The sequence below is a fragment of the Pteronotus mesoamericanus genome, unplaced genomic scaffold (assembly GCF_021234165.1).
Source record: "Pteronotus mesoamericanus isolate MK-2021 breed Mesoamerican mustached bat unplaced genomic scaffold, CSHL_Meso_final contig_24, whole genome shotgun sequence".
In the NCBI taxonomy this organism is placed as follows: Eukaryota; Metazoa; Chordata; class Mammalia; order Chiroptera; family Mormoopidae; genus Pteronotus; species Pteronotus mesoamericanus.
Window position 1 is genome coordinate 2,411,147 of NW_026555100.1, and position 26,242 is coordinate 2,437,388.

The 26,242-nt window shown below is 42.4% G+C and overlaps 1 protein-coding gene across 20 annotated transcripts in view; it reads left to right on the forward strand.

Annotated features, from left to right (window-relative positions):
- Positions 1–26,242, forward strand: part of KCNMA1 (potassium calcium-activated channel subfamily M alpha 1) — a 718,090-nt gene that overhangs the window by 511,056 nt on the left and 180,792 nt on the right. For all 20 annotated transcript variants that reach the window (XM_054572515.1, XM_054572516.1, XM_054572498.1 and 17 more), the window contains 4 exons: positions 1,426–1,531; positions 3,241–3,323; positions 6,815–6,884; positions 12,607–12,762. In XM_054572515.1, the coding sequence (XP_054428490.1) occupies positions 1,426–1,531; positions 3,241–3,323; positions 6,815–6,884; positions 12,607–12,762 (415 nt within the window). The remainder of the gene's footprint in view (positions 1–1,425; positions 1,532–3,240; positions 3,324–6,814; positions 6,885–12,606; positions 12,763–26,242) is intronic.

A 26,242-nucleotide genomic window follows, 5' to 3' on the forward strand; every position in this document is an offset into this window, starting at 1 on the left:
CCATGGTGGAGCACCAGCATTTTTCCTCTTAGCATTGACTTCTCTAAGTTCTGAAAAGACTGGCCAGGCCATGGGCCTAGGACCAGAATCCACAGATCCATTCGGTGCTTCGCCACTGACTGCCAGTTGTGGGGCCTGTCTTCTGCTGAGCATTTTAGAAGGTTCAAGAGAAGCAGAGTGTGTAGGTTCTGCCCTCTTGTTGGTTGAACATTTCAAGATGAGCACATGTGCAACATTAGAGCATAACATTGATCTAATGTTAACCTACTAAAGTCAGTTTAATCAAGTAGCAGAGTGGCCTGGGTCTCCATGTACCAGGGAGAGACCACTGACTGCTTCTTCATTACTAAGGCAGGATTCAGGAAAGAAGCATGGTTTGTGTTGGATCTGGACGACTGGTCAGATTTGTACAGGCAGTTGCCTTTGCCTCTTCTCTCACCCATGGCTTTAGTCTGAATCAACAAGCTGGCTTCTAATGCTTCTGTGGTTAGAATTCACCCGTGTGCCCCAGCATCTCTTAGTCAGCATCATAGTAGATGGCCCAAGTTAATTCACCTCTTGAAGCTTTGTGTTAATAACTTACCTTCCTCCTGGGTTGTTTTGAGATTTAAATGAGTTAATACTTGTCGAGTGTTTAGAATCGTATTTGCTATGTAGTAAATGCTGAAACCACTAAAAATTATTTTTACTAGGTACTTAATAAATGTTAGCCAAGTGTTGATTAACACAGTTCTTGGTGCCTGGTAGGTTCTAACTAAGTATCATCACTCAGGGCCTGGTATCCTACCATATGGAGAGTAGGTATTTTTCATCTCTGCAGAATCAATAAATGAATGAATAAGTTTATCACTGTTTTAATCTTTGTCCTCCAATGGGAAAGATGTCGTTACAGCTCAGCCCTAAGAATGACAGATTCTGTACACACGTATGAACCAAGAACAGTACTGAGAGTAAATGAACTCTGTATGTGGCTGCTCAGAGGTGACAATTTTTGATTCAGACCTTAAGAAATGAGAAGTCCAGGAGGTGGAGAAACAGGGAAAATGCTTCTGATAGAGGGACCAGCAGGAAGCTCTGCCAGGGGGACCTTTGGCTAATCACTGATGTCACGGCCTCAGTTTCTCTATTCATAAAATAGGGATTCCATTCATAATGAAGTTGAAGACATTATACCCCAAACTCTTCAGACTTTACAAAAGTCGTGGGCCTGTTTACTTCACCTTGGTATTGGTTTTGGCTTGCAGTTGGGCTGGGGTTTCACCTCCCTTGAGTGCGAACCTTTTATTCATGACAAGCACGGGAGCTGCTTGAAGGTGAAAGCCTTTTCTCAAGTCCGACTCTGTGAAACTCAAGAGAAGGGAGGCCATGGAGGCGGAAATACCTGGGTCTGTCATGTTAATGGCCATTTCTTCTCTCCCTGCACAGCATTTCTCCCAACCTGGAGCTTGAAGCTCTGTTCAAACGACATTTTACTCAGGTGGAATTTTATCAGGGTTCAGTCCTCAATCCGCATGATCTTGCAAGAGTCAAGGTAAGAAGGAAGGAGTGACTTCTGCTTTTACTCCATCTAAGTGGCGGGTGCCTGACTCTGTTGAGGGACATACCTCTCAGGGTAGCTAAGAGTCACCTCCCAACCCCTAATAAGTCAGAAACCACCAACCTTGACATCAACCTTCCTTTGATCCCAGGACTTCGTTCTGCTGGCCCCCCGTAGATCACTTTTAAGCAGTCCACACTTGAACTAGCTGTAACCTGAAACGTATTTTGCTAGTTCCCTCAGTATCAGCACTGCTAAAGGAAGTACACTAGTTGTCTCATATACAACAGAGTAATCAAGTTTTGCCCACATTGAATACCTAAATTGGATTCAACATAGCTCTGAGATTTATTATCCATATCAGAAAGGAACATTACGTATCAAATATAAAATATAATTTTACCAAGTCGTAAAACATTTTGAGCTTCCTTTTTCCCCCCACCAAAGATTAAGGTGCAAAACTAAGCATACAGGCAGGTGCTGCCAGTTGGTAATGGGCTCGTCCTTCTTCCCAGAGTGTGCTAAGGTAGAACCTTCTTATAAGGGAATGGGGTACAGCAAAATAGCATCTGCTACTCTATTCATTTTGTATCAATTTTGTAAGCACGCTCACTATTTGCATGCCAGTGAGTATAGATTAAAATTGTGAATCCACTGACATCTACATGCTAACTGTGGTCACCACATAATTCAGTGAACAATGTAATTGGCAAACATGAATAAGCCAAAAATATTTGGGTAAATTCTTTGGATTATTAAGGAAAACCAGAGATACTTGGGTCACATACCAAGGAGAAAACCGCGCCCTCCCACCCAGTGCAGGACTGACGTGTCAAGTCCAGCATACCAAGCAGGACAGACTGCAGGCCTGCGCCGGCATGAGAAGTCTTATACTTATAGGTCCAGCTAATCTTACTATTACCCAGACTCGATCCAAGTCACGGTGAATGTGAAAGCTTATGAGAACTTAGAGAAAATAGTTATTCTTGAACTTCATTTAGATGTAAGCAATAATGCACAACTTGTGATCCCTCACAGGGATAAATTATTTTTGGCTCATGTTTAGGTAAGTCAGTAGGTTATAGCTGGATATAATCTGTAACACATTATTTTATACATACAGATTTGTTGTCTTTTGAATATTTGAATGCTAATTGAATACTGAGCTGTTATCTGATTCAGGGCTCTCATTTCCTCTTACTCCCCGGTTAAGATGTGAAAAAGGTTAGATGAAGGACTTTGGAGTCTAAATGACTGAATCTCCAACTACTCAGTTATCTTGGTAACCTGAGAGGACGGGCTTAGCCCACCTAACTCCATTTCCTGTGTGGAAAAGTTAGGATAATGGTGCAGACAATGGGGCAAGGGGTTGGGGGGGCAGGTGGACTGAAAGGCTTAGTTAATAGTTATTTAAAGAAATCTGGAAAGCTCACATGTAAGAGAATATGCAAAAAGAACAGTACACGTACGAAGGTGCATGCTGTGCCTTTCAACAGCAATAAGATGAATTGTTTATATCATAACAAGAACTTGCAACCTACACTCAGGACAAAAACTAGAATCTCTTCAAATTAGGACTCTTCAAGAGAAAAGATTTCCTTGCAAAGTGCCGGGTTCCCCAAGAGCTATTAAGAGAGAGAGCCTGCCACCAAGCATGGCTATTTATATGTTTGTGTCCTATGATTTTCCTTTTGATGTCTTAGATAGAGTCAGCAGATGCGTGCCTCATCCTTGCCAATAAGTACTGCGCTGACCCTGATGCCGAAGATGCCTCCAACATCATGAGGTAAACTCGGGGAGGCCAGGGAAGGCTCTGGGCTTGGTGGTCTTTTGGGTCCTCTGCAGAGCACCATCTCCCCCATAAGCTACCCACAATGTGCCACCTGCATATGCCTGAGGGGAGCTGAAGCTGTGGTGAGCGGGGAGGGCAATGCCACAAGGCATTGTTAACAGGCAGTTCATCCTTAGAAGATGGGAGCCCTAGGGTCTTGAGTTTGAGGTTCTTTAGACATGACTGGTAAAGGAAAGATAAATTTAGGTGGGCACGGGCCTGAAATAAGGTACTGTGTTTCCTAAGGGGGATTGGATCTAAGATACTTTAACTGGGGGTGGTTTTGTCTCTCAGGGGACACATTTTGAAACACCTGGAGATGTTCTTGGTTGTCATAACTTGGGGATAGTCCTGCTCGTGTCTGCTGGGCAAAGACCATTAATGCTACTCATCGTCCTGTAATGCAAAAGACAGCTCCCCACAGTAGAGAATTATCTGGCCAGAGGGTCAGTACGGCCCAGGATAAAAAGCCCCATGTTAGAACTTTCCCAATGTGTCTATAGCACATTGATTAATGTCATCCACAAAGGGGAGTTTGTTTACCAATGAGTTTGTTTCAACCGTTTTCCCCAAGTGAAATGGTTTTGTTCACTGAAAGCTTTCTCAATGCTTTTACTACTAATAGGAATTTTTAAGACAATGTGCTATAGAGAATTTTCAAACCTATTTGAGTATAAGCCCCTGGCCTCCGTTTTTACAGAACATCTGCCAGGGGCATTCTTTGAGGACCTCTTCCCAGCACCCTACTGGCAAATGGGCCAAACCTGTCTAGGGCCGTCCTCTGCCCAACTCCCGCTCTTTACCATTTCAGAAGAAAATTGTTCCGTGTTTGTTCTTTCACAGACCCAAATTCCAGACATCTTGTGACTATGAAATGTCTAAAAAGTTAAGATATTTTGCTTCAGGTTGTTGAAGTCCTTTTGAATTCTCTCCTACAGCAGAGTGGTTAAGAGAGCTGGGAGAGAATAATAAGGAGAACCTCCTGGAGAAGAGATGAACTAGGGGAAAACATTTCACTCCCACTGTATTCCCAGGAACTCTTGCCTAATTGCAAACAGCCATCTTTTGGGTCTAGACAAAGATTCTGTTCTCCCTGCAGCTTGGTTTACTGTGTCCTGGGAATTCACGGAGCTACAGGGTTGGGAAGTTGCCTTTGCATCATCACAATGCTCCCATCTCCTTTCTTTGCCTTTAATCAGTGGCCCCAAGTGACATGAGCTTTCCCATCAGTGAGGTGGGGAAATTCCTCCGTGCGTTTCGGGTGAGCAAGTCCTCCCCTCAGCATCTGGTCCTTGAGTCTGGCGAGCGACATCTGGCGCAGCATTCCCTTTGCACTCGCCTTTCTTTGGCAATATGATTAGTGCAGTCGTTTCAAGGAAGTTGATGCCTGAAGTCTTGTAAGGATTGGACTTGCCAGGCTGCAGGGAGATGGGCCTATCCCCTAACGAGTCCCAGCTGGAAAGTGACTGCAACAGCATCAGCTTAAGGTGGGTCAGCCTGCCCTTTCCTTGAACTAGGATTTCCACCCTTGGCTATGTTTTTGTATCATTGGAAGTGATAAAAGTAGCCTTTAAGGAATGAGGTCTCAGTATCTTCAAAATTTCATCCAAAGAATCAAAAGAAGATGAGGCTTAGTGTGTTGACCCTACAGAAGGTAGGAGGCTGGGACTGCTTTTTTTTTCCCCCCTCAAAAGTGACTAATTGAAATGATAATAGCTTTGAAATGGGCATTTCTCTTCATCGCAATTTTTATATAAGCCCTGACTGTGATAGGGTTAATATGAAGACATACAGGTTCCTAAGAAGCGGCATGATGCCAAGGCATAAAGGTTCCTGAACAAGGTATTGTAATATCAGAAATGTAATTAAGACATCCATTAACTAGAATCAGAACTAAGGCCCAGGCAGCAAAAGGAAATGGGAGACTCAGGGTTAAAAATGGGCTCTGCCTTTCCCTTATTTGTATAATTCTCCTTCTTCCTTAATTTAATGAGACCAATCTGCCCCTTTTGAAATTAAAATGTCAAAGATCCATTTGAAATGAGCTAATGCAGAAAACTGGCTGATGCTGTGAACTGAATTCAGACGGCTGACAGAGGCTCAAAGTCCTTGAGTTATAAGCATGGGCCAACGCAATACTTTTTCAAAAATAAAATGAAATACTTCAAGTGCAAAAGCCCAGGGTGAATTTGTGCATGAGAGACTTCTGTGTGATATGTTTCCTACATTCACAAGTTTTAGCTTTTCAGACAAAGCTGCTCCCTGGCTGCCTTTTCTCCATCTTTGCACGAAAAGGGAAGGGAGCACAGCTGACTGTTTCTTGGTGGGAAGTTTGGGCGGGAGGTCATAATAAATGCACTTGCATTTCTGATTAGGCATAGGAGGTGGCCTTTCTGTGGATTCCATTCTTTAGCCTTCCTTGTCACAGAAGGAAATGTACAATGTCACCTCTGACAGAGTCGGTAATGACAAAAACCATAACTTACTCGTGGAGAGAGCTTTTAATGATTTCAAAGCATTTTCACATCTGGTCTTTCATTTTGCTCTTCATACCAACCCTGTGAAATAAATAAAGCAGGTACTGTTGCCCCCAGTGTCCAGATGAGGAAACAGTCACAGAGAGACCAGGGATTTCCGGAAGGTCAGCCAGTTCGTTAGTACAATGGCTGGGACTGGAGTCCAGGTGTTTCTGTGCCTCTGCTCTCTGCCCCTTCCCTTTTGGCAGTGTGATGGTCACAGAAGCAGAAGGGGAGGGGCCGGCAATGGCTAATCCTGAGTTGGTCTGAGGGCAGTTTGGAGGACTTTTCCACCAAATCAGGACCTCTGGAAGGCCTTGCCTTCCATCTCTAACCAGCATCGAAGTCATCATTTAGATAGCTATTAGCTATGGAAGGCTGAGTCATTGATCTCATCCAAAGAGCCATGCTTAGAAATCATTTTTGTGTGTGGCCATGTGTACGACAATTAGAATCATTTGTTTGATTTGTCATTGTTGTCTCAAATTATTAGCTTGGGGAATTGGACTCCTAGCAAATTGTTTCTAGGCTCTCGTCTCCAGGGTACGAGGTTCCAAACCTCCCTTGGCCCCATAATGGAGCTTGCTTTCTTTAGATGCCTATATAGGCAACAAGCCCTGATCTTTGCTCCAGAAACCCCCACCCGCAGGACACACACACTCGCACACCATCTATCACCGAGACACCAATGGCTTCTTTCCTCTTTTATGCCCAGGACACAGTCTCTGATTGTTTTGTGGTTTCTTTGGCATGCTACCATGGGCTACAGTGGTGGAAACACAGTCTAACTTCGTCCAGTGCCTGCAGCCCCTCGGGATGGCCCTGGCTGCTGGCTCCATATTTGCTGCATTTGGTTGTGATCAAATTAATCTCATCAGACTCCGATGGTAAGGCAAACCCTGTCTCAGCTTTGGTTTTTTTCTTTTTCAGAGTAATCTCCATAAAGAACTACCATCCGAAGATAAGAATCATCACTCAGATGCTGCAGTATCACAATAAGGTAGGACAGTGAGAGCCCATCCGAGGCTCAAAGATGCACACACAGGTCCAGTCTCTTCTCCCTCACTGTACAGTCAAACACGTGTGTGCATGCATGCACACACACATGTCCACACACAACAATGCAACCCAAAGGCCTGGATAAAGAGGATGGTGGGTTAAAACCTCCTTGGGACATTTCTTCAGTCCAAACACTTTGTTTGTAGTTGGTCACTAGAAGCAAGCTCCTTCATGTATTGTTTCATTCATTTAGGAAGCATTTTTTGGACCCCTAGTTTCAGAAGTATTGATGCATTCTTAGACCTCATTCCAACAAGTTGCATTTTTATGTGCTGCACTAATTTCTTTGGTTGGTATTTACTGAATACATACTAGATGGCCCACATCCTCTGCCTCACTCCCTAACCCTACATAGATGTAATGAAGAAGTCCTATTTTGTGCCCTCAAGAATTCAATACTCAAGGTGTAGAGTGTGTCCCAAAGAGGACTTTTCTATCTGAGGCCAGGTGAATGTCGGTGAACATAACTCATGTTGGGTGGAGAATGCGGAGCATGGCATTCTCAAATTCAAAATGAGAATTGCATGGTTGAATTCAGGACAATAGTTAGCTATCTAGAGATTAAACATAAAGGAATTTTCCTCGTGTTAGAGTTTACAAGGGGGATTGGAAAGTCTGGGTTGTTTCCCCGAGTCCAATCTCATTCAAAGGCAATGCTCCTTCACTTGGATAGTCATTAAACTTCAGGAAAACAGCTTTGGGGGAGGGAAGGTGGCACCTTTTTTCTGCTTGGTATGGAACCAGTTATCCCCTTAATGAGGCTTAGAAACCAGAGGCTGGTCAGTACCTGGAACCAGGTGTCCTGTCTGAACAGAATAACTCCCTGCTGGGTTTTGAGTGAGCTTGTGTCCCATCTTATAGGCCATATTCCCTACGAAATAGGCAGTCAGGTGACCCAGAGAAGACCCCACTCTGCCAAATGCGCCAGTGCCATGCCATTATTTCTAAATTGCTGGCAAGTGCTGCCCCGTTTTGTGGTGTGGAGGCTCATCAAAGGCTGTTGTTGCGTGGAGCCTGCTGTCAGTGACTGGCCCGCCACTCGGGTCTGCTGCCCACTGCCAACCGTTGCCCAGCCCTGGGCAGGTGGTTCCGGTGCAGAAAGTGTTGCACTGCAGCCAGTGGGCCTGGTGGTGGGCACCCAAGGTCACACTGTCCTGTTTGTTTCTGGAAAACACAAGGCACTGAAAAGAGACAGTGAGGATATTGGTAACTCGCAAGCACCAATTTAGAGAGGCTGTTTGACAGCAGCCCCTGTAGGTGCAGGAGGAGCTGTGGCTGATGACAGCTCCTGAAGCAACGAACGTTTCCTTTTTTACTTGTGATTTGAAATTTTATTTTGTGTGGGAGTGCTTTAAGCTGTTGTTTAGGTTTTTGGCTGAAGTTAGATTGAATAGGAAAATTAATGTGGTATGTTTACAAAGGGATGTCAGTTTCTTCCTTTCTGCTTCCAATGGGTGCTGATGTAGCATCTTCAAGAAATTAAGGAGGATTTCAGCTATGTGATTCTTGTCAAACTCAAAGTAGCTCCGTGACCTAGGATCCAGATGGCACCTGGTCAGTGTTCACACGGTTGTAGCAAGCTAAACATCTTCCACAAACCTCCACATTGTAATTGTTCAGAAACAATAATGAATACATCAATTGATCCGTGGTTATTTGGCTAAAACACATTTTATTTTAAACCACATCAATCTACTTGGGTTTAAGAACTAGGGAAAACCACTTATAAGACTTTGCCCCTGGAGGTTTAGTATGGGTGCAAGGGACAGAGTGACTTTGACACAGGGCCTTTTTCTCTTTCACTTCATTTATATCTTCTAGAGAAAGAATAGAAAGTCCACTGGTCATTATTTGTTATCTTATTCCTTGTAGAATTGCAACTAGGCATTCTTCACCATGCTTTATAATTTTGCTCTACTCCCTAAGGTCTACCTGTACCTACCCTTCCACTGTGTTTTTCTCCACCCTCTATACAATATTACTTTTCTTTTCGTGGCACTTTCTCTTCACCAGACATCTTCACCCATTAAAACTTGCTTTCAGGAAAGAACCCGGTATGTGTGTGTAAACTTACATCACTGTCAGCATAGTCCAAGGGATAGTTAACTCCATCACTGGATACCATACATAAAATATAAAGAATTTCAGTCCCCTGTGACCAAATGAATGTGATATTATTATTCTAGGATCTAGAGGCATGCAGCAAAGCTGCCTGTTTTCTCTCCGTGTACTCTCATAAAATTGGTCCTGGGTTTGTCAGCATAATAATCTCAGGCATTTGTGTCTTATTTTATGGTTTTAAAAGAGCTTTGACATCCATTATCTCATTTAGTCCTCTTCTGACCATCTGTGCATTTTAGCATCCCACTGTGTCTTCAGGGGCTCTAAGCTCTGTCTCAGACAGAGCAGCTCTGGTCAGTACAAGTTGTGGTCTGTTGGCAGCCAGGGAGCTAAGAGAGCGGCCAACTACCACCTTCTCTTTAAACAGTCACACTGTGGTGTGGTGGTCTTTTAGACCTCAGAATAGGCCTTACAGAAAGATTGATATTCTCCAAAGTGGATATGTTTCATATCACTAAAGTCCGTGGAGAGAAACACTCACAGGCTAACCATCTCTGAACAGGGAAAGAAGATGGCTTAGGAAGCTTTCTGATTTGATCATAAATGGCTTGGATATCTTCAAGGAAAGAATGGTTTATGACATCTTGGAAAAGCATTGGTCCTGATGACTTAGCTATTACTGGAGTTTTTCTTCCAGCAGACTATAATGAAAGCAGTCTTTTTCTCTGACCTGGAAGCCAAGCCCTAATGGCCCAATGGAGATGCAGGTTTTTTACTTTCTCACTATAAATCCTTATACTTGAGCCATAGTGGTAAAAGTGTTTTCTCTAACCTGACCTTCTTTGATCCTTATGGTGGCTTCCCCATAGTTTTATATGTAGTGAGAGATGGGACGGGAACTGGAATTCATCTCTCCTGGTTTCCCAGGACAACCTGTTTTGCATTCCTCCTTCTTGAGAGGAGGAGTGGCACAGCAGCAGTCACCGGGAACCCTGGCCTGCTGGACCTGCCCAGCAGGTCTGCTTCTCCAGGCTGGAGAGGACTTGCCTCTAGACTCCCATGCAGCAGTGCGGGCATTTTCCACTGGGCCCGCATTCCTCTCAGGGAAAAAGGACAGAGTTGCCAGAAACAAAGAATTTGAGTTTGTGGGTCACCTTTCTCTCTTTGCATCATGCACACAGAAGTCCCTGGCCCTGGGCTTTGGCCCATCCCTCACGGCTCCCTCCCCACATTTGCAGAAGCTGTGGGGGCCAAGAAAGGAAGCCTGAGAAACGAAACAAGCGCCTTTCCTGTGTATTAACATGTAAAATATGTCTAAGGAACTCAAACCAGATGGGCACAGGAGAGACCCAAAGGCCTAAAAGCCTGGACTTTATACCCTGGATGGCACATGGGGACGTGAAAACCCTCTTGAAAATGTTGTGTTTGTTTGTTTGAAGATGCCTGCCTGGGGCTTGGAGCACCCAAATCTTCTTTCACATTTGATGATTTAATCTTCCATTACTTAGATTTAATGTCTCCTCATTCTTCTCAGATGGTGTTAATGCAAATGAATATTTCTTCACTTCGACTGATTGATATATTATTATCTATGGTGCCAGGGGAGTGGAGGGGAAAGTGGCCTTCGTAAGCCAGTGGAGAGTAGGAAGGGAAATGGGACAAAGGGCAGGACTCATTGCTGCTTAGGATATGATATGTGGATGGTCTCTGATGCTCAGCCACACAGACGCGGTCATCAGCTATGGCCCATTCATGGGACCATTTGAACAGAGCTGTCATCAGGAAGGATACAGTCACCTCTCCCAGGAGTAGACTGCACTGGGTCAGGATGCACGAGGCTGTCACAGAACTGGATTTTGCAAGAAGGAATTTCACAAGAGTGGTATTTCTGAAAGCAGAGCGGGGAGCCATTGGACCTGCCCTTTGTTTCTCCAACAGAGTCTTGTATCTTCTTGTAATATAACTCTGTATATTGTCCTGAAAGTGAAGGGAAGCCTCCTTGGTGCCCCTCAGGTTTGGAGAGTAGTAACCTCAGGGCTGCAGAGTCTTGGCACTAGCAGAACCTAGAGGGCTCTCTCCCTTGCAAAGCCAGAGGCCTTTCTGCTGAGACTTGCACACTTTCTGACTTTTAGGGACAGAGGCTTTGCATTTTTTGGAGGCAACCTTCTCCATTTATTAGACAAATTGCATCCTTACAAAGTTCCTTTATAACACAAGCCAAAAATAACTGCTCTCTTGTAATATACTCCAGTCAGTCCCCGTTCTGGCCCCTGGAACAAAGCAAGACTAGCCTAATCTCTCTTCATCACTACAGCACCTGTATTCAGAGGTATCCACCCTGTCTCCTTGAAGGCGTGGTCCTGCTTCAGGCCAAACACTGCCTCTCTCTTAATTGTTCTTCTAAAGGTGTTTTCCAGAACTCACACTTTTCTTTGTACTAGTCATTTTTTTTTTTTCTGTAAGTTATTCAAACAGCTAGCTTCCCTTCCTAAATCTGACTGTTAAAACTGGATTAAGTACTCTGGAACTAGCCTGACCAGCTCACATCAGAATAGAACATTCATTTACATTCATTTCCCTAGGTCTGGAGATCATTTCTAACTAGCAAGCATTGGCTTGCTCTGTAATTTGTCACACGGTTGGCCTTTCTTGGGTTTTAGTTACCCACATTTAAGTTGTTTTTTTTTTTTTTTCTTTCACTTTTCCTCCTGTCTGCTGCCAAGTTAGGTCTTCTCATTTTGAATTTATATAATTGATTTTTCTTAACCTAAATGCTGTACTTAACATTAAGGCCTTTAAAATCTTTTCTGGTTGGTTTTCTTTCCCATTTTTTCAACTCTGGAGAACTTTTTGAATCTTGATTCTTTCATCCAGTGTATTATCTATGACTCTGCTTCATGCCACTTAAAAGTAATTGGCTGAGCATGCCTCTGGGCCCTGATCTCAGCATCTGACCTAACTGTTGAATAGGATCAGTCCATCTGCAACAGATTGTAACATGTCTACACTGTGATTTGCCTGATGATTTAGGGCAGTGCTTCTCAAAGTGTGGTCCCCAGCTCAGCAGCTCAGCATGGCCTTGACCTTTTTAGAAATGCAAATTCTCCAGCTTCACCCCACACCAACTGAAGCAGCAACTGTGGGGGAGGGGCCAGCAATGTTTTTGTTCAAATCCTCCAGGTGACTGATGCTAGCTCAAGCTCGGAGTAGTGGGAAGGCAGATAAAAAAGAAACCTAAAGGACACAGGCATCTGACAGCATTAGAGTCTATTTGAGGAGCCAGTTTATGAATGATGTAGCCAGACATCCTAGTAGCATGGGCCAATGTCACAAGAGGAATTTCCCCTGGACTTTATTTGGCTAAGGACAAACCCGAGGGGAGGTCTTGGGCTTGGTAAGTGCAGAAGCAATATTCCAGAGAGACCGAAGTCAGATGAAGAGAAGAGTTGAGTAAAACACCAAGCAACAGACCCAGGCATGGGCAAGAAAGGACGAGTCTGGATGACCCTGAGCAATTGGGCAATGTTGCACTTCCCAGAGGAGGTTTTAAACAATAGAACATTTAACAAAGTAAGGTCTCATAACTGTTTTTCTTTCCACAGGCCCATCTGCTAAACATCCCAAGCTGGAATTGGAAAGAGGGTGATGATGCAATCTGCCTTGCAGAGCTGAAGCTGGGGTTCATAGCCCAGAGCTGCCTGGCCCAGGGCCTCTCCACCATGCTCGCCAACCTCTTCTCCATGAGGTCATTCATAAAGGTAACGTCGTGTCCTATTAGAGCACATTAGCCCCCAATTCAATTTGTCGTGGGGTTGAGTAGAGAGCACAGCTTAAACTCAAAACAGATCGACGGGCTTTAACCACTTTGGTTAGGGAGAAATTCCTTGTTACAGATTTGGGCAAGAGGCCAACTTCTTTCAAAATTATGTTTTTATTTTTATTTGGCACATCCATGGCCATTAAATGATTGTTCAAAGCACAATCCACTCTTTTTTTTAGATAAACCACATGTTTATCTATCAACAAAGCCTCCGCTGTTAAAACAAAAATATGATTTATATACATTCCATATGGCACCAGAGCGCCTAAAGAAAAGAATTATCATTTTGCTCTTTTACATCAAGTGGCTGGTGGACCTCTCACTGTGCGGATAAATGCAGACCATGTGTTTGTGCTGAAGCCGAAACCCCAACAACATAATTCATTTATTTATTTCTGCACAATCAAGGAGGCCAGCAGGGCTGACATGCCATGGTTATTTGAATGGAGAGTGAAACGATGAACTGAGTCCTCCGCAGTGGCGCCCTTTACACCATGAGGCAGGCGGCCTGGATATGCTCATCGCCTTGTCAGCCGACTCACCCCACAGAGCTCACCGGGCAGCCACCCTGGCGGGGCCCCTGCCTGCTGGACCCGCTCAGGCAAAGAAACACTCTTACCTCACAGGCCAGGCATGTTCCCTGGACACTGGCTTGAGGGTCCAGGCTCCTACTTAGTGGACTCTTGGAGCTCAGGAGAATGACAAACCAGTCCTTTTCCTTAGATTCTTCTCAGCCTCAGCAGTCAAGGTGGCAAACCAGTGTAGTAAAAACTGTCTAGTTTGGATCTCTCTGATCTGGTGCTGGTGGCCCTTAGCTTAAGTTCTGGGCTTACATTCCCCTCCTTGTTATTCATTTATCCACCTTCCCCTTCCTGACTTAGTCATGGTTGAGGTGGGAAGTGAGTCACCATGGGGTCCTGCAAAGAGGGCCCAATGCTCTGAAATCAAAGGTATGAAGTCTCCAGGCTTTTGCTGCCCTTGCTGCTCTATCCACCACCAGAGATAAGGCCTTTGCTGGGTGGAGGAAAAGGCCCTGGATGTGGAGAGAGGGATAGGTGGGAGGATGCACGTGCAGGTGATAGAATAACTTCATGTCAGTGCTCATCCTGGGCCTCCGCAAGTTGTTTCACTTAGAACAGGATATTTTTCTAGGTCCTTACTTGCTGTACCCACCTAATTTACATTATGTAGCCAATTTATAGTTAACATTGCTCTGTAAAAGAACAAATTGTTTTGGAGTCCCTTCAATTACTTTAGCAACGGATGCCTTGATTAAAAAATTCTTCTAGTCACTGTATGCCCAAAGACCTCAGCTTCACTGAACCCCTGGCTCAGACCCAGCTCACAAATAAGTACATTGCATTCCTCTAAGTGGCTTCTTTAGTCCAGGCCTCTAGCGCCCTGCCTGGGTGAAACAATGCAGGCAAAAGGGAGACGCAGGCAGCGTGATCCGTGTGGCTGGGTGTAGAGACAAGCCCAAAAGCCAGAGGGAAGCTTGTGTCTCCCAGACCCAGGATAAAGAACTGTCACTAAGAGAGCTCCTCTGGCCCATACAGCCAAGTTCTGGTGGTTCCGTCCAGCGGAGAGTTGCCCGCAGGACTGGGCACGTGGTCTGAGGACCTGGACTCTGCTTTCCTGTGTTGCTATAACGTGGCCTTGGCAGGGCCCCGTTGCCTATGGGGCACTTGACATGCGTATGTTTTGATTTTGTGGTGCTTGCATGGAAACTAGAGCCACCTGTCAGGAAAATTAATAAAATGGATATGACACTGAGTCTTCAGTGCTATTACCAGCAGGGAGAGAGAACTTCTGTCCAACCTCTCTCAAGACCTCTGCAGCCAAGGACGTTCCCTCCAGCCCAATGAATCCTACTGCCAAGTTCCTATTTAGGAAGAGTCTGTGAGAGAGGCCCAGCCCGGCCCTGGTGTAACTGAAAACACATTTCCCTCCTGGGGTTATGTTACTGTGTTGTTTCTGTCCAGGCCAACTCCTCTGCGTTTGGGGACAGCTCTCTGCATTGGGCCACATGACACTCAGGTGGTCTTGGTGTTGGAATTTGCTAGGCATGTGACCTGGAAATAACAAGACTTCCCTTTCTCAATTTTTTTCATTTAAAATAGGGACAGGCGTAAGCACATGCTCCCCATTCCATAATGTCATCTGTGTGCACTTACCCTCCAAATCCCAGATCCTTTTCTCTTTTAGTTCATGATAAACACCACAATCATGCTCTCCTTGGAAAGTTTTGTGTATTATCTTCCATTTTAGGGATCACAAAGCCTTCACTTATTTTTACTTGGGGGCAGATGGAAGAGGAAATCTATAAATGGATTATTGTTTACAGAAATTGCTTCCTTCCCCATTGTCCCCCGTGTCCTATGCAGAGAACTTATCAGCACATAGTCCTATTAGGACAGAGGGAGATGGGATAGGTCTTTGGCAACATTTGATCCCTTGAGAACACTTAGCATTTCTGGAAGCCAAAGGTGAAGTGTGAGCTCACCCTCCCCCTTGTCCTGGGCAGGTACAGTGTCTGTTTCTTGGTTCAGCAGAATACACTGTACTTGGTCCCTCCTGAAAGAAGAAGGAAGAGGAGAAGGACTGAAACCATGATGATATATCACAGGCAGAAGCACAGTGATTAGCCCCCAGGCTTTTAAAGCAAAGACTGAAAGTGAGAGTGAGAAAGCTCAACAAAAGAGAGATGGGTTACTGGTGTGTCGCAGGTACAAAAGAGACCTAGCCCAGAGGCACCAGGAAAAATGGGGGAGCACTTACTGACCCTCAACAATGTCACTTCAAAGGACCTCACCTGAGGGCCCCAAGACATGGCCCCTGAAACCTAGCTCCCATATTGGACACGTTATCTCTGAATGGACCTAAAATTGTGGGACACTATTTCTGTTTTTAGCCCACATCTTTGGGGCAATGAATTTTTAAAGTTTGTCTTTAATCTGTTCCATTTAACCTTCAAGGCATGCGGTCTACAGTTTCCAGGGTGCTAGGATTCGTTTAACAAGCCTTGTGAACTTGATAACCAATACCTTTATGAAAGATGCTCAGGTTGGCCATTCAGGGGGTCCCTGGCTCAGTGGTCTATTGCAAATGACAGGTTAAGCATTTTGCCCAGCAACACCCAGTTTTGACCTGGAGTTCCTCTAAGGGGTGAAGGCAAATGTTCTGGTTACTGTGACTTACCAACATCCATGTCGTCAAACAGGCCTGGAATATCTTGTCCATTTACCACTATCTGAGCTCCTCCCACCTGCCTGTCAGGTTCAAGTGAGAATCTTCTTAACGTCTTCTGTAAAGATCAAGACAATGAACTTATTTAGCCTATCTGCCATCGCCTCATCCCTGAATAAGTGGCCACACTTATCCTCTACTTGGCTTTCTCACTTGGATGTAATTTAAGATTCATTGATTTTTCTTTTTTTTTTTAAATTTTAGAGTCTTGCTATGTAATACTTTCTCTCCAACAAATCTGGTTTTAAGTTTGGGCTTGACCTGCTATTTTTGTGAATTGTTCTATTATTCTTGCTAGGATTAGCTGTCCTTGGACATGATAAATTGTATGCGTGGGTGTTGTGTGTATTTAGAGGGTGATTAATTCTTAAAATTTCCTTTCAGTCTACACTAAGTCTTCAAATTGAGCACATTTAAATTGTTCTCAGCATTGCCAACCATTTAAACTCTGCTAAGCTACCTTTTTGTACACACATACCCTCACACAGCCTAGAATATGGCATGCATTCTGTAATTATTTCTTGGTTGGATAAAACAGTTATGAAAATGGAGAAAATATGTGATGCACTCTTAAATTTTTTCCCTACTTTTTAAGACTTGGAATTGTGGGTGAAATTTACATAATATTAATCACAACACAGTCTCCTCCATCACATTTTCTATTTGTGAATGAGGAAGCACTAGGAGATCAGGCCCATGTTGTGCAGATTGTATCTTGGCTGAGTGGACTTTGCTGAACATAAAAACCATTTGTTCATCATTGTTATTACCACATTGAGATAAACTCTTGCGATATATAATCTTAGCAATAATTGTAGCCAAAAGAATAATTTTAATACTTTTGGGTTATGTTTATGTGCATATGTGTGTTTGAATATATGTGTACATAAAAACATGTTTTAGGAGCTGGAACTATAAATCAAGAATCTTTAATAATAGCTGGAATATACTAGGTTCTAACTGTGTGCCAAGTCCTACACTGTGCTTTATATAAATTATCTCATTAAATTCTCACAATGACCCTACCCAAACAGCATTATTAACAACCCCTCTTTACAGTGGCAGACACCGTGGATTAAGACAAGTTCAGCAACCTGCATGAGGACATAAAGTTGGAATGACAAACTCAGTTGTTCAAACCCAGTCAAATTGGTTCCAGGTTCATCCTGGAGTTGACCAAGAGGAAATAGGATTAGTGATAAGAGGAAACCTTAGCTGGTGCCATCACCTTAGCACAAATCTTAGCTTTTTGTAGCTTATTTTATGGAAACTATTGATTCAATAGAGATTCCCTGGTAAGCACACCTACCATATTCTAGGCAATGTGCTTATCAGACCATCATCCCTATGGCTAGCAGGCACTGATAAGCTTCTGTTCAGGTGGGGGTGTAGGAGCACGTGTTTGCATAGCCACATCCTGTGGGTCTTGCTGGCCTTTCTCTCTGGCCATCTCTGCAAGGGCAGAGGTCACCGTCTCAAGACAGATGAGGGATTAACGTAGTCTGGGATGAGTCAGGGAGGGAAATGTATTAGACACCCAAGAAGGAACTGACATCGTGCACTGCTGTATTTAGGGCAGGGGGTAAAGCTAATTGGCTTAGGTACGTGCTTCTGAGAAACGACAAGCAATTTTTTATTGGCTGGTAGGTAAAAGCTCTGCAGGGCTCAACTCTGTGTAGAGTCGGGGAGACTGGTGAACGGATCTCTGAAATGGGATCAGGGCTCCCATGGGATCCCATAAGACTGGGATCAAAGTGGCGTTCTATCTCCAGGAGGGAACACTGATGCCAGAATAGAGAATTTGTCTGGGAAAGTAAACATACATCATGTAAGTTAGAAAGTGAGATGCAAGCTGTAGCTTATTCCTGCTGATGGACAATTCCACCCTAACCTCTGATGGTGTCCTGACAGTGGGCCTCTGCAGATATCCCTGATCACTGCAGAGTGGCTCCCAATACATTTATACCCACTTCCTTCATAATCTCATTCATTCTCATAGCTGCTAGATATATAGATGACACCCATGTTTATATCTCCACCCAGAACCTCTCCCTTGAATCCAGTGTCATCTATTCACCTGCTACTCAACATCTCTGTTTAAATATCTCATCTCATCTCAGACTTAACATATCCAGAATAGAATTCCTGTTTTTTTGTTTGTTTGTTTTTACTCTAAGCTTATTTTTCTCCCATTTCCCTGTTGGCTATTCCATCCTTCCTATTACTCAAACTAAAAACTTTGGAGCCATCCTTGACTCCTTTCCTTTTCCTGTATACCACATTCCAATCAGCGGGAAATCTTCTGGTTCAACTTTCAAAATATGCCCAGAATCTGAGCACTTCTCACCACTTCCATTCTTTCTATCAGTTCCAAACTACCATTCTCAATCTCCTAGAATATTACACCAGCCTTCTAAGTGGTCTCCACATGCTGACCTTGTCCTTCCCTGCCCTTCAGTCTGTCTTGAATACGGCATTGAGAACAAGCCTTCTAAAGCATGAATCACATCCTGCCACCCTCCCGACCCCCCACATACATCTCTTCACGGCATCCCATCGACCAGATAAAGTCCTCATAAAGGTCTGTAGGTCCTAAGCTGTCTGTTTTCTGAGACCTCATTGGCCTCATATAGCAAGTGCTGTCCTGCTCCTTACATCAACCACGCTCCCTTTGGCAGGTCTACGGATTCCGTGTTGGCTGTTTCCCCTGGCTGGAGTGCTCTTCCCCTAGGTAGCCGCATGGTTTCCCTCCATCAAATCCTCATGTCCTTGCTCAGTGTTAAGTGCTTGGTGAGACCTCTCTCTAAAACATTAGAATTGCATTTTTATAAAGGGATTAAAACAAACTTTTAATTGACATATGAGATACAAATATAAAGTGTGCATCTAGTAAACAGACAGCTTTTTAAATATTCACAAAGCCAACGCTCTCACAAAACCAGAACCCAGGTTAAGAAACAGTACATAAGCAGGACCCCAGAGCCCCTTTTCCTGTTGAGTGCCAGTGTTATGTATGGGCCCGGTTCTGGGATCTCTTGGGGAGATCCCAGTTTATGAAGATGGTGGTTCTGTAATGAGGGGGTGCTATGTGATTCAACAGTTTTCCTTGGAAGTGCAACAAAAGAAAAAAAAATCAAGACAAATGTCATTAAGCTGAACATTTTCTCCAGGGCTTCTGAGGGCTCCTACAGGGGGTAAATGCACTAATATACATTCTCTAGGAAAGATCTAGATGTTCTTCTCTGTTTCATGGGATGAATGAAGTTTCTATATGAAAACATATCAGACGTGCTTTTTAAAAAGTTGCGTCACTCTCCCCTTCACAACACATATATGCACACCCTCAACTCCTCTCCCAGAGGCTTTGTTTTTCTCGATGGCACTTGTTGTTACTGCTTCTTTTCCCTGAGACAGTGGAAGCACTGTGAAGCCTTGGACTGCTTGTGGAATCCCCAGTGTCTAGAATGGTGCCTGACGCCTAACAGGCCCTCCTTAAATGCATGTTGAATAAAGGAATAGGCCCCAGCCTAGCCTGGCCTGTCTTTGATGCAGACACCTGGGTGGGACCAGAACCAGCAACTTACAATTTTGGGTGATTTGGTGCTGAAAACACCTTCTTTTGCTACTGGACGTGGCTCCCTTGGCAAATGTAGAACCCTGACTTCACGTAGAAACTTGAAATTCAAAGCTCGGTAATCCTTGGCAAGGATGCATGGAGGCTGGTTGGATTTGGATAAAAGCCATTCTGACCGGCAGAAAATCCAGTCAGCGTGTTGTTTAAATTCACAAATTATAAAAACTCATGCATTGGAATGAATTTGCTAAAGCTCAGTGTCCCATTCAGGTCAACATCACTGTGCATCTTCTTTTTTTCCTGCTGAATCCCCTTCGCTCAGCAGCTCTGCTTGCCTCCCCAGTCCTGCCTGCCCTGCCTGCGATGACTAATGTCCACCTGAAGGGGAGGCAGCTTCCCTGACAACGATTTCAAGTGAAGCGAGAATTAATCCATGAACTATTAACAGGGATTCCATTCCCTTCTGGCCCTGGTAATTTCTAGAACATTGAATTAAAGGGTTCTCAGACCTTTACAAATTCTCAAGGCAAACATTATTAGCAAAGAGAAGCCCATACCCCATGTTAGAAGATTGCCAGAAAATGTAATAGAATTTCCGAGTAAAATGAAAGAGGTTGAAATGCCTCCTCCCCATCTTCTCCCCTTCTCCCTCCTCACCTCCGCCTAACATGATTAGAAAGTCATTTCATGTGTCTTATGTGTTTGGTCAATCAAAGGCAAACGTACATGATTGATGGTGACAGGGAACACATTTAACTCATTATTCTTTACTTTGCAGCAAAATGATTTGTGTAAACTGTCTGCCTAGCATTAAAGGTAAAACAAACTTAGAAACCCCAAAATGTTATATATTTGTCTAATATTTTCCTTTTGGTTTTATAGCTGTAATCACATATGGATTCTTTTATTTGGCACTTGGCATGAACTGAACAAAGGGGAAGGCAGCCCAGAAAGATTACATAACACACAAGCAGCCTGTGCCCGGTGAGACGGAGCCAGAGACACTGCAATGACCAGGACTCACTGTGAAATCCTGCAGAAGCTGCCACTCACCCTGTCCTCATGCCCTGGCAGGATATTGTCATTAATGTGAAGTAAAGCCCTCTTGACCAAGCCTCTGGTCCAACATCAAAATGAGCTCTTTCAGAGATTATTGGCCTTTAACTAATTGTGTGCATTTCTGAGTACACCTGCGCATCCTTGGGCTGAGTTCTCCTGACCTCCCCCACCTCTGACTTTCTAACTTGGGTTTTATGGGTGCCACCCACTGTCTGTGATTTCTCAAGCCAAAAATCTCAAAATTCTATTAAACCATTAGGAATAAAATCTCAGATTCCCTTATATTATCTACTGCTGGTTATCACTGCTCTAAAGGATGCCCAGTGTGAACATGAGCCCACAACAGCGGTGAGGAACCTTTGAGTTCTTCTGAGGGATTATTCTACATTTCTAGGGGAGGCAAAGCAAGGAACCACGATTGATTTGGCACAGTGGATGTTTTGTCAAGAACTTTAAAATTACAATAATATCCTAAGTTTGCTTATCACTTTGTAGTTTATACAATACTCATTTTTACTTATTTTTATTTGACCCCCTACACAAGCATTTTATTGAATATCATTTGGGAAATGTGCCTAATACAAAGTAGCAGGTGTTTCTTCCTCATCTGTACATGAAAGAAATAGGAGAAGGGGAAATAGGAAGATGACTGACTTCTGGTTGCACAGCTGTATGGGACATGGTAGCACAAGGGCCAGAATTCCACTAGATTATTGGGTTCTTAGCTCAGTGCTTTCCCCACTATTACACATTGCTTCCCCTAGGGAAATGTCTCAGATAGAAACACAGTATTGTTTTGTATTCAAATCAGGAGCTTCTAAGAATAGGAAACACTTTGCCGTATCTGTAAATGTGGTATCCTAGGTTTACCCAATTGCATCAAACTACATGCTATAAAAATTAAAGATGAATTGCAAAGGTCGAAGATACATATGTCTGGCCCATCCCCTTCATGGTGCCTTAGTTTGAAAAGCACCAAGGCAGTGCCGTCTTCCCTAGACCATAATGCCCTGCATGTGGGAGAATTTCCTTTTCTAGTCAGTGCTTCAACTGAGCAGAGAAGGAGATGATGACCTATTTGTTGAAGGTGAATGTAAAAAAAACCCTAAAAAATCCTTAGTCCCAAACACTTGAAGAAAAGAACAAGTAGGTCAGAAGGCAGGTTGATGGATTTCCAACAGAGGGAGGTATCAGTAAAGGCCTGAGATCCAGAAGGGTTAAACAGTGCTGATAACACTTAAGGGGAGAGGACCTTGAGTGTTAGGGAACAGCTAACCTTGATCCTTGCAGGCCACTTCTGATCTTCATAAAGTACTATCGTAACTCAAAAAACTTGGGCACAGGTGGTAGGCCTTTGATTGATGTCCTCAAGGATGGTAGAGAAATCCAGCTCTGATCACTTAGCATTTCTTCTGGCCATTTTCCTTTGTAGGAAAATGCTTATAGTACATGGTCCCACCAAGATTCAAAAGTAATTTTAATTGTCCAGATAGCTCCTTCTCTTACTTTTAAAAATTAACTTACAGTAAAATTGATTTGTGTGTGTACAGAGTTTTATGCATTTTAACACATAATGTAGATTCATGCAACCAACACCAGAATCAAGATACAGAACAGTTTCAATACCCAAATCCTCTCATGCTCTCACTTTGCAGTTGTACCCTTGTTCCCCAGCCCCTGATAATCACTGATTTGTTTTATCTCAGTATAATTTTGTCTTTTTGAGAATGTCTTGCGAATGGGATCAACAATATGTAACCTTTGAGATTGGCTTTTTTCATTCCGTATAATTCCCTTGAGGTCCATTTAGATCATTGTATGTATCAATATTTCACTCCTTTCTATTGCTGAAAATTGTGGCATTTTATGGATGTGCCTTGGTTTGTTTACCATTCATGCATTTAATGGTATTTAGGTTGCTTTCAGTTTGGGGTGATTATCAATAGAGCTGATAAAAACATTTGTGTAGAAGTTCATATGGACATAAGTTTTAATTTCTCTAGGACAAATACCTAGAAGTAGAATTGTTGGACTGTAGGGTAAGTGTATGTTTAACTTTAAAAGAAACTGCCAAAGTGTCTTCTAGAATGGCTGTACCATTTATCATTCCCACCAGCAATGTATGAGAGTTCTTGTTGTTCTGCATCATTGTCAACACTTGGCATTGTCAGTATTTTTAATTTTAGTCATTCTAATGGGTGTATAGTGGTATCTTGTTTTGGTTTTAATATGTGTTTCCATAATAACTAATGATGTTGAGATCCCATTGTATGCTGATTTGTTATCTGTGTATCCTTTTGTGAAGTGTGTGGCCCAAAGCAGTTTTAGGTTCTCAGGAAAACTGAATGAGGTATAGAGATTTCCCATGTAGCCCCTGCCCCCACACCTGCATAGCTTCCCCCATTATCAACATCTTCCACCAGAGTTCATTTGTTGCACTTGATGAACCCTCTTTCTCCAATCCATCTTTTTATTGTCTTTGTAAGTTTTGCCTTTTCCAGAGTGTCATATAGTTGGATTATCAATTATATATATATATATATTTTTTAGATTGGTTTCTTTCACTTAGTAATATGTTTTTCAGGTTCTTCTGTGCCTTTTCATGGCTTGATAGTTTATTTCTTTTTAGCACTTAATAATATTCCATTGTGTGGATGTACACCAGATTTTTAAATTTCTTCGCCTATTGAAGAACATCTTAGTTGCTTCCACATTTGAGCAATTATTAATAAAGCTGCTATGAACCTCATGTGCAGGTTTTTGTGTAGACATAAATTTTCATGTATTTGGGGTAAATAACAAGGAGTTTGATTGCTGGATCATATGGTACAAGTATGTTTAGTTTTGTAAGAAACCAGTCTGTCTTCCTGAGTGGCTGTACTGATTTGTAATTCTATCAGCAATAAATAAGTTACTATCGCTCCACATCCTCACCAGCATTTAGTGTGATCAGTGTTTGGCCCATTTTTTAATTGGACTATTTTGGTTTTTAATTTTGAGTTTCAAAGTTTCTTATATATTCTTGATATTTTGTTGGATATGGGATTTGTAAACATTTTCTCCCAGCCTGTAGCTTGTGTTTTTATTTTCCTGATACTGTCTTTCCTGAATCAAAGTTCTTAATATTGAAAATATTGGAGGTTTTTTCAAAATGTTAAATATAGAGTATCCATATGACCCAAAAACTTTACTCGTAGGTACCCACCCAAGAGAAATGAAAGCAAATGTATCAATGTCCCATGACTGCGATAATACACTACCACGAACTTAGTTGCTTAAAACAACACACACTTTTTCTCTTCCTTTTCTGGAAATCAAAAGTCTGAAATCAGTTTCACTGGACTAAAGTTAAGGTAATGGCAAGGCTGGTTCCTTCTGGAGGCTCTGCTTCCTCGCATTTTCCACTTTCTGGAGGCTCCCTGTGCTCCTTGGCTCAGGACTCCATCCTCACAGCACTCTAACTTTTGCTTCCAGTGTCACATCTTTCATTTCCTCTTAATTTGTCACATCTCCACCTGCCTCCTTGTAAGAATACTTGAGAATACAGTTAGAGCTCTCTTAGATAGTACAGGCACACCTCAGATATATTTATTTGCAGGTTTGGTTCCAGACCACCATAATAAAATAAGTGTTACAGTAAAGTGAGTCATTTTCTTTTTGCTGGTGGAGGATCTTGCCTTCAACTTATAAAGAAGGCAACACTTGTGAATGGCAACAAAGCAAAGCACAATAAAACAATGTATACTCTACAGAATAATCTCACATCCTCAAATCCTTAAATTAAACCACACTTGCAAAAATCCCTTTTGTCATGCAAGATAACATTCACAGGTTCCAGGGATTAGGGCGTGGTTGTCTTTGGGGCCATTATTAGCCTGCCATAGCCTGCCTGTTTTTTTCACCCTAAAAGATCCATATTGATACCACATGCAAAATACATTCATCCTATCCTTAATATCCTTAAAGGTCTTAATCCTTCAGCACCAATTCAAGTTAAAAACCTCATCTAAATATCATCAACACAGAAGTCCCAGATTTTATCGTCTGTATCACCTTTGGATGAGGCTCGGTATAATGCACGCCGGGGTAAAATCCCTTCCATCTGTGGATGTGTAAAACTGGAGAACAAGTCTTTTGCCTCCAAAATATCATGGTAGGACAGCCATAGGATAACCAGGATAAGCATTTCTGTTCTATAGGAAAGAAAGGAAGAAAGGAAGGAGACGCTAGCTCCAAGAACCTTCAAAATTTAATCAGACAAATTTCATTAGGTTTCAAGATCTGGATATAATCTTTTGTGGCTTAAAATTGACAGTAGGTAATGTGATACTTCCAAATGTATTCTTGCTTAAATTACTTTGTATAGTTTAGTGTGTTTTTGCCTTTTCGTACAAATTTTAAGATGAGATTGTTAATATCTGCAAAAAATCCTACTTGTATTTTGATTGGAATTGTGTTAAACTTACAGACTAATTTGGGGGAGCATTGGTAGCCTAATGGATTCCAATCTATGAATATGGTCTATTTATTTAGATCATCTTTAACTTATTTCATCAGTGTTTTGTAGTTTTCAGCAAACAGATTCTGTGCATTTTTGTTAGATTTATATATGAGTATTACTTTGTAGGGGGAAGCTATCATTAATGATATCTTTTAAAAATCAGTTTCCAACTGTTCATTGGTGGCACATAGAAATACACATTATTTTTCTTTATTGACTTTGTATTCTGCAATCATATTGCACTGGCTTGCACTTCTTGCAGGATGTTGAATAGAAGGAGTGAAGGAGTATGTCTTTGATTTGTCTCCACTCTTAAAAGGGGATAAATTTAGTGTTTCACCATTATGTATAATGTTAGCTATATGCATATAAAGTTAGCCCTTCTTTTGAGGTTGAGGAAATTCTTTCCTATTAATTTGACGAGTGTTTTATCATGAATGGATCTCGAATTTTACCAAATGCTTTTTGCGAATCAGTTGGTATAATAATGTTGTTTTTATTCATTAGATTGTTAATGTGGTAAATTGCTTTGACTGATTTGAAAATATTGAACCAGTCACTGTGCATTCCAGGATAAACCCCTCTTGCTTATAGCATGATACACACACACAAACATAAATTAGTATGTATGTATATATATGGATGGATTTTGATAATATTTTTGTGAATACTTTTTGTGTATGTGTGAATAGATATTTTTCTGTAGGTATCTTATACTGTTTTTGTCTGGTTTAGTTGGTTTCATAAATGAGTAGGGAAGTCTTTTTCTTTTTATTCTCTGGAAGGAATTGTATAGAATTGGTGTTATTTTTTAAGTGTTTAATAGAATTCACTAATGAAACCATCTGGACCTGAATTTCTTTTTTCAAAGGTTTTTAAAGACTAATTCAATTTCTTTAATAGTTACAGGTTTATTCGGGTTATTTATGTAGTCTTGGGTGGATTGTGGCAGTTTAAGGTTTTGAGGAATTATTTTAATTTAATCGAGTTGCTTAATTTATGCATGTAAAATTGTTCACAATTTTCCATTATTGTCCA